This window comes from Lycium barbarum, chromosome 2, assembly GCF_019175385.1.
Source record: "Lycium barbarum isolate Lr01 chromosome 2, ASM1917538v2, whole genome shotgun sequence".
Lineage (NCBI taxonomy): Eukaryota > Viridiplantae > Streptophyta > Magnoliopsida > Solanales > Solanaceae > Lycium > Lycium barbarum.
Window position 1 is genome coordinate 141,626,766 of NC_083338.1, and position 8,974 is coordinate 141,635,739.

The 8,974-nt window shown below is 35.2% G+C and overlaps 1 protein-coding gene across 3 annotated transcripts; it reads right to left on the reverse strand.

Annotated features, from left to right (window-relative positions):
* On the reverse strand, window positions 1–7,974 carry LOC132627673 (phosphoglycerate mutase-like protein 1). 3 transcript variants are annotated; one of them, XM_060343147.1, is made up of 11 exons: window positions 7,790–7,973; window positions 6,748–6,793; window positions 5,645–5,706; window positions 5,384–5,491; window positions 4,557–4,636; window positions 3,908–4,070; window positions 2,162–2,236; window positions 1,949–2,037; window positions 1,267–1,386; window positions 481–525; window positions 1–406 (listed from the first exon to the last, which is right to left on the reverse strand). In XM_060343147.1, exons 3-11 carry the CDS (start codon window positions 5,702–5,704, stop codon window positions 295–297), a joined length of 852 nt encoding a protein of 283 aa, XP_060199130.1. In that variant the 5' UTR covers window positions 5,705–5,706; window positions 6,748–6,793; window positions 7,790–7,973; the 3' UTR covers window positions 1–294. The 3 variants fall into 3 exon arrangements, with proteins under 3 accessions (XP_060199130.1, XP_060199129.1, XP_060199131.1); XM_060343146.1 differs by lacking the exon at window positions 7,790–7,973 and adding an exon at window positions 7,627–7,761; XM_060343148.1 differs by lacking the exon at window positions 6,748–6,793 and having other exon boundaries at window positions 7,790–7,974.
* Between the last annotated feature and the right edge of the window lie 1,000 nt (window positions 7,975–8,974).

The window sequence follows — 8,974 nt, forward strand, 5'->3', positions numbered from 1 at the left end:
TACCTGAAAGTCTGAAACCCCAGTACTTCTCAATTGCAAAAAGATGACTTATATCGTATGTGTATGAAATGTGATTGGACTACTACAACAAATACTTGCTACTAATTGTAAGGCATCGAAACTGTTGCTTGTACCTTACCAATAAATTTGGATCGGTCTACTTTGTTCAAGAATATGATATATTTGGAGTCAGCCACAATTTGCTCCAAATGAGATGATCCAATACACTACTTTGACAGAATCCTAAAGCAACCCAAACTCAAACATTTTTTATGGCCGTTGCTTGGAATATCATCAGTGTGGCAATCCATCTGGATGATCAATACATGTATTGTCACTTGGCGCATCTACTCCACTTGGAATTTTTCCTGGATAATCAGTTGCTGAAGAATCTGATCCAATCATGCTGCAGAGTGGCAAAGTCAGCAACAATCCAAAAATGTGGAGATAGATTGGTTCAGAAGTTTTAGAAACACAAACCTTCTGTCAACGATAACCATGGACCGAAGTTCACAGTTCTCGTATCTGCAAATGAGGTATGAGAACATCATCAAAAGATTAAAGCAGTTACCACCTTTCATTATAGTATAATAATTCATCACAAGGAAAACGCTGAAACAATGTGCTGTGTCTCAAAATGGAGAGTCAACTGCAAACATAATTTTAGCTGCCCCATCAAAAGCTGATATAATGGGTTGACGCTTGAGTTATTGTAGGGAAATTCAAAACCCCAAAGGAAACAAATACACCTTTTAGCTATTCTACCAAACTAGTTGAAACTTGTGCTATTTTAGGGCAAAACAAAACCCCCAGATATAAATATATGCATGTGTCTACCTCTCTTAAACATTCAAGAAAGAAAGTCACAGGAAAGGGAGATGGGAGGAAATGATGCTGATCCGTATTAAGCTACAGGAAGGAAATTAATGAGCAGCATGAAGATAACCACCGTAGTCAATAAGACTAAATTGATTAACCACCAGATTCTATGACTTACTACATGTCCTTGCAAGACAGAGGCATCAATTAGTAGAAAGATGGCCCTTTTATATCTGGATGCATAAGGCAGACCAGAGAGATAAAATTGCAGTCAAGTTCAGTCCTTATATGTATTTCCCTATATTTGTCGTCTTTGGGCAATAGTTTAGAGTTCCATCAGGCATTGACCATGTATTGACATTATTTGATGTTAGTTCAAGAATTGAAGTTAGAATGTGATTAAACCAATTTACAGCATATTGGTTCACCATCGAGTTGAGAACTTACCGTCTGGCTATCTCATTCTTCACATCTGGATGACAATCATTACCAAATGCACTGAGTGTATGGGTCAAGAATCCACTGTGTGTCACAATAGCAATCTCCTTCTCCTTCCGTGTCCACAACCTGTAGGTATCACAATAAGTTTGTTAGGTGGAACATATGATGGCAAACAAGACATTGGAATCTGTTTCAGGAACATTGATTGAACAGTAACACTTCCAGTAGATCAATTTTCCTATAGCCTTATTTGAGAGAAAATTATTTGTAATCTTATTCAAGATAAATTCTTTAACAAAATGAAACGCTCCCGGGTAAACTGAAGCAGTATTTGCAAATTATGCGAAACAATACTGATATCATCTATCCAAATATATGACATCAAGAAGCCAAAGGAAGGAGTTAACAGAGATGCTAGCGACTAATAAATTCACAGAAGCAAGCTTGACCAGCATCAATAACTGGTTCCAGAAAACCCTCTTAACTTCATACTGACCTAGACCTGATATTACCAAATGTTAAACAGCATTAGTGAAACTACTCCCAGGTAGTTGAATTACTGGATATACTGACACCTTACAGCATTTGTCTTGTTCACTTAGATTTGTCATAAAAACTCAAATATGGACACAAAGATCTGAAGATCACCAAGATCATTCTTGCATTCTTTATGACATACAACACTTACCACTTGAAGAACTTCATTCCTCTGGAAGCAACGTCTTCATTTAACTCTCTAGTATCAGGCTCCCAGAGAACATCATCATCAGATTCAATCTGGAAAAATCAAGGTGAACCTTGTTCAATGAGAAAACTCTAAGTATGCTGCAGCAGGCAAATCATACCAAAACACTATAGCTAGCCTGAGGATTTTCCAAATATACAGAGCCAAAATACTTGCCAAGGAAAAATCAACTGCAGGAAATAGAGGCTTGTATTCGCTAATGCTTCTCCTCTTATCACACCAATGAACTCCCTGCATTTCGCAACACATAAAACAAATAAACTTCTCGTATGCTAACATTAGAAAAGTGAATTTCTACAATTCTTTTATAATAACCTCCGTTCGTCCCAATAACACCGGGCCTTTCCTTTTTGGTCCATCCCCACAAGAGTTGACCTCTTCCTTAAATGGAAAAAATTCCCCCCTTCAACAATTCAAACTAACATAAGAAAATTACTTTAGATCATTCTAAACTTTATTTGACATCTTACCAACACACTATTACACTATAATCAAATTTCAAACTAGTAGTTAAAACACTTCTCCACCTAATAGTATAACATTCCATTCAAAGTTCAACCTAAATGGAATAGAGGTCGAAGACTAAGTGGAACATAAGAGAAACAAGCCACCAGGTTGTTCAAAGTAACTCGAGAGAATGACCATGCCACATCCTCATCAAATGCCAAGAAAAGTATATGCAATAGGGCTTTCCCTTATTTTGCATCAATTACTGACAGGATAAACTTCAGGGAGTTCCTTTTCTGATATTTAGTCATCACAAAACCAATGGGTAAGCATGAACATGATGAGATATGATTAACGTATTAATCTGGCTATTGACATCGCTATTGAGTATGATGAAATATATATCAATCTCGATCTAGACAAATTAATCAGGGATTTATGCAGGCTAACAAGTTGTAAGAGTATACCAAATGAAAAGGGTCACAAACATCGATGTGAATAAAAGAAACGAAGAAGATAAGTTGTCAACCGATGATACCAAGTTTACCAAGATGCTTTACAAGGAAATATACCCCTAAAAGAAAAGGCAGCACTAAAGCAATTCATTGCCATAATCTTTCGTCATATTAATCACCTCTTTTTCGCTTCTATATATCCTCTCTATGTGATGTGATTTTGAATGTCAATACTAGTCTTCAGTAACAATTAGCAAGAAACCATGGAGGACTCTCAATCCAAGAGATAGCTCAAATACTGCAACATTTTTTAAATCATTTCACATAATTGAAATGCATTATTACAGATGAATTAACAATATGACAGAACTGCATAATTTTTGTTCCAAAATCCACAACAAAAACACGAGTTTTATCAATTCTTGATGAATCTTTTTATAAGAAAATGCTTTCATAACAATTTGGTACTTCTAGTCTCTAGACATTTCAGATTTTGTTGAGACCATAGAACTGCATAAACAGAGTCAATCTGCATCCCAAACTTCTCTACCTCCCAAAGAAAAATTGTCATGCTAAAGAAAGAAAATAGAAGCAAAGGAGTTATGCTTTTCCTGCCAACAAATGGTACTCCTGTTTGCAATCTCTAGGCACCAAAACAAAATTTCCAGATCTTGAAGGAAAAAAAGATCATATCCATGATTACAAACACAGTATGCAAAAAACAAAGAAAGATAGATAGAGAGATAGTGTGTGAGTGAGTGTATGTAAGAGAGACCATAAAATAAATCAGTTCTTGACAAGGAGAAAGCACACAAACTTAAATCAACATTAGAGACTGGAAAACAATCGTTGAAGGGAGGTAACTTCTAGGAGGAAACACTCGTGAGATAATTAGATTTATTCATCTGCACGAAAGAAAAGATAGAAGAAACAAATATAAAGACAGGAAAAGGATAAAAGAGACTGACAGTCTTATGTCAGGTAACTAGGATGGCATTACCAAGTGTTCACGACAACCCTCCACCGCAATGAAGGAAGGGCAATTTAAACTTGAAATTGCTGGATGGTTACTGTTTCCTGCATCTGTCACCATGAGTGGGGGAACATCTATTCCATCTGTGTATCCTTCTCCACCAAAAACTCCAACTGCTGTTTGCATACACCTACAATGCAAGACCACCAAAGTTGGAGGTTAGAAAATAGATAATTGGAGCTATCAAATCCAGAACAGATAGAGAAAGCATGATCTAAGTCATCATACGCAGGCAGACCTCTTAAAATAAAATGACCTCCTACCTTCAACTGTCCTGAAAAAACCCAACTACTCCCTCTCGCCAGAAATGTTATCACTTAAAAAATATAAGGGAGATGATCTCATAGAATAATGCTGGGATACGCATGCAAAAAAGAATTATATTTCTCATGTAAGCCAAATAACCCAGAAACAGACCAGCTCTGGTCTCACTTCAACAAAAGAATGATTATTCAAGAAATTCATTGCTGCTTTAAACATCCATCACCAAAGCCACCTCAAAAGCATAAGATTGCGCACATGTTCCAAAAAATGAGGTGAAACTTTCATAACGTATGAGAAGAAAAACAAAGATGTCACAGATTATCAGTACCAAGATATAAAACATAGTGTGTACCTCAATAGAGGAGAAGTGATAACTAGTTCCACCTTCTTAGAAATTCCAGACGCGTGAACATGTTTCCGTAGATTGTCTACCTGAAATAGTACCAAATGAGATTTTCGAAATCACAAAACCTAAGTTCCTTGGCAGAAAAAATGGTCAAGTGACTGTTTTTATCCTTATGCATGAAGAAAATCAATTCAGTCGTTGTAGTCGGACTCTATTATGGATAACACTTCTAAATGAAAGATTCATAAGCTAGGAAAAGGACAGGGGGAAAGACTTCAACAAAATGCAGTTTCTTTAAGTCCACCATTGTCTTTGGAAAGAAAGACGATTCTCACCTAAAAGACACCTACTACTAGACAAGTTCCTTCTCTATAAATATTTGTCCAAGCAAATATTTTCTGTTAGCAATTGGACAGAAAGGTAGCCATGTCTAACCAGTGTCGTCAAAGGCGTGCTTAAGCCCTGAAGCAAGGCTCAAAACATGTTGAGCGCTTTGCCTCGCTTTATGTGTGCTTCAGTGTTGTCATCAAGGCTCTAAGACATACGTTTCCTTGCCATTGAGCCTCTCTAGAAGAGGTGACACTAGATGATTGATATTTCACTTTATTGAAATGTTTTTACAATTTCTTTGTCCATATATTTGTTATTCATGCTTACTATTATTAGTCTTGGACTAAACATACATATATTTGTAATTTTGCACCATTGCGCTTTTTTTTCACTAAAGCCCACGCTTTATTTGCGCTTTGCGCTTTGCGCTTAAAGCCCCAACGAACCTTAGAGCTTTTTTGCGCTTTTCGCTTTTGATAACACTGTGTCTAACTATTTATCACCTGCTGCCAGCCAAGAGGAGTAAGGTGTGCATCGAAAAGATGTGGAGATCGGTAGGCACTGTGGTCCTTTTCTCCTTCCACATTGTGAATCCCCTGAGCATGCCTCACCTACATTGTTGGAGTCAATATAGTCCAAAACTCTTATCAGAAAGCAAGCTATTAAATCAAAAAATCTTAACTAGGAAGGATCAAAATTATTCTTTGAATATCTTTACAGCAAATTTGCACACTTAGCTAAGACAGGAAAGACCAGTGACAAACCAGATGTATAGTTTTGCAACGGTGTAAAGGATACACACTTTGACCTCCAGAGACGTCCATATCTGCATGTGCAAGCATGATCGATTTTCACGATTATTGAAATAGCACACACTGAGACGGAATGATTAAAAAAACTACCAAAAGAACAACATCTACATGTTTCAGATTAATAAATATGCACGACCCAATATCCAAAAAGAAGAGTATAGAAAGGTGTGATATTCCCCTGTGAAGTAACATCTATATCAAATAAAAGACAGAGAGAAACCAGAGACAAAAGGGAGGGATCAACAATTCCCCAAGGAAATGACAAGATCTCAGAGTGATATATGTGAAAGCAAGCATTACAAAAGCATGACCGATGTTCCGTTAATTCAGAGCAAAAGAACACATCATAAGGAAACATAAGTAAACTTCACAAATTTTAAACACGAGACTGAAATAGTAACCACCAGTCTTGTGAGATGAAAGATATGTGGGAGTTATTGACAAGGAATAAATCTTCCTGTAGCAACTTAAACTTTCCCTGCACTAATTTTGCCAATATGAAACATCGGCAATATACAGAACACCATTCATATATGCTATTTCTTTTTGAGTTGTTTCCCTAATGAGGAGATCAATGGCCAAGCCTGGTTTCCCCGAACCAATCATAAACATCTTATGCCATGACATTCATTTGCAACATATAAACATTTTGCAGTCATGTGGCAAGTAGCTGGTACAATTTCTTAAATTTCACTCATTCACGTAGCTAAGGCAAATGAGGCATTAATAGACTTGTTGTTCTAGACTTCTAGATACATTGATACATTTATGTATGGAAATGAAAGTGTCCAACCATTTTTGGACGGGATCTTTTCATCCTCCAAAATTACTACTCCCTCCGTTTCAATTTGTTTGCCTGGTTTTGACTTGCACAGAGTTTAAGAAAGTAAAAAAAGACTTTTGAATCCTGAGGTCTTAAATTAAAGATATGTGACATTCTTTTTTAAACAGACTAAAAAAGAAAGTAAGACAAACAAACTGAAACAGAGGGAGCAGTATCAAGCAGCAGTATTTCACAAATACACAACAAATTTGATGTTTTTTTATTTCCTCACCTGAATGACTATAAGTTGCTTTTACACTGCACCGAGTATGTTGAAACTGCATTTAGTAAGTAACCACAAGAAAAAATAAGTTACTAATTGGGGCAAGTTGAAGTAATCATGACCAGGAGTAATGCTGACCAAAAAACAAGGCTATCAATTCAAAGAGTAATAAAGTCAATGTAAACTATATTTAGAAACAATTCAACTTCTAATATATGATTTACAGCCACACAAATATCTAAGACTATTTTGGACCACAAATTTCAAAAGTCTTACTTTCTTTCTCAAAGTCCGTGTCAAGTCAAATGGTGACACATAAATTGAGACAGAGGGAGTAAGTTTCGTTCTTCGCAACCGCTGATAAAAATTGTTGTTTTAAACTATGCATATATAGAAAGCCTATTTGGTTGAAATCTCAAAAAAGTGAAGATACACATAACAAAGGCATGTACAAAAAGGCGAGGATTTAAAAAATAAAATTCCAATAGCAAAAATGCATTTCTTTTGGATAATCAAATGATTCCTTCCTTCATATCGCACAACACAAACTTTGCTTTTTTTTATTTTTTATTATTATTTTACTTTTTTTACTTTGGTAGATATTGATCTATTCATCGGAGGCTCCTTTTAGGCTTTTATCATCGATCGAGCAAAAGAAACTATAAATGTGAGTTTTTACAAGAGTTCCTAACCAGAAAATTCTAAGGAAATATTGAAAATACAAAACACAAAACAAATACTCAAATCACAAAAAATGGAAAAAGAAAATTAGAGAATTAAAACAAACAAAATAAAATGAATATCTCACGAGAACATAAATGAAAAATCAACAAATAATAAGAGTTAAATCCAAAATATAACAAGATGTAAGAAAGAGAGTGATTTTACCGGAGGGGAAAGAGAAAGAGAGAAGAGGGGACGTTGGCATATAACAGAGTCCAATAAAATGGGTGTTGTGATAAAAATCTTCTCCATTTTTTTTGTTTTATTATTATTAAACAAATCACACAAAGGCCAAAAGGGTACATAACCTTATTAACGAATTACATACCTCTATTTAGTGATGGAACTTAATATGATCGCACTAGTGGCCCCAGCTTCGTTTATATATGTAGATAGATGGGTGATCTTTTATTAAATTGAGATGAGTTATTTTGGCAATGGTGGAATATTTTCCTGTAATTAATATTTTTTCTTAAGAGTGTGTAACTTGAGACGGAGAAGTATTGTGCTTCTAACCTTAGCACGTTGCTAGTTGTGAGTTATTCTGATGCTGATGCTATTTGAGTGGCTGGTCCACGACCAACTGGCAACTTGTCAACTGCATTACGTCTTTCTATTTATATTTTCTTTTTAGCAAACTTATGGATATAACTATTTTTAATAGCTATTATTTTTCAAACTATCATTCGTAGCTTATTTTTAAGTAAAAGCTGTGTATTTTATGTATTTGCGTGTATTTGGATGAAACTCTCCCCTTTCCCACCCAGGTTCGAACCCAACCAACAACATTACTTTTCTTACATATTTTTCCTAGCTTCTTCTCATTGTATTTTGAGTGTATTTTCATCATATGTATTTGACGGAAAAAAAAAAAATGTTGTTGACCTGGTTCGAACCTAAGCGGGCAAGGTGAGAGCCTCGCCCAATAACCACTTCAGCCACTCCAACTTTATGTATTTTGGTGTAGCTACAAATGGTAATTTACAAAATCACAGTAGCTATTAAATATAAACAAAGTAAAAGGTAGTTATTATCAATAATTACTTCTTAGAAGAAGGTACACCAAGTAAAAATTTCATTTTTTTATGGTTATCTCATTACTTGATTTACGATGGGTCGCAAGTAAACTGAATTTATTTTTGGATAAGATGTGATATTTGAAAGCAAGCAGTGTTTGGATTAAAAAGAAAGTATTTAAAAATTGAATTGTATTTAGACATGTATTCAACCTGAAAAAACATCTACAACTTAATAGAAAAATTACTTGAAAATCTGATCAAAATCATTTTTTTTCAAACGTGAAACTTATCTTCAATAAAAATTTAAAAGTCAGTTTAATGTATAACCAAACGTTTTATTCAGGGGCGGATCCACCCTTTAGGGTGGGGGTAGCATGGCACTCCCTAGATTGATCAATTTTTTTATATACCTATGTTTCAATTTGCTTAAATTAGATTAAATATTTGATCCTGCCATCCCCAGTCGCAAATTAGACAAAGGTGCCATGGCTGGT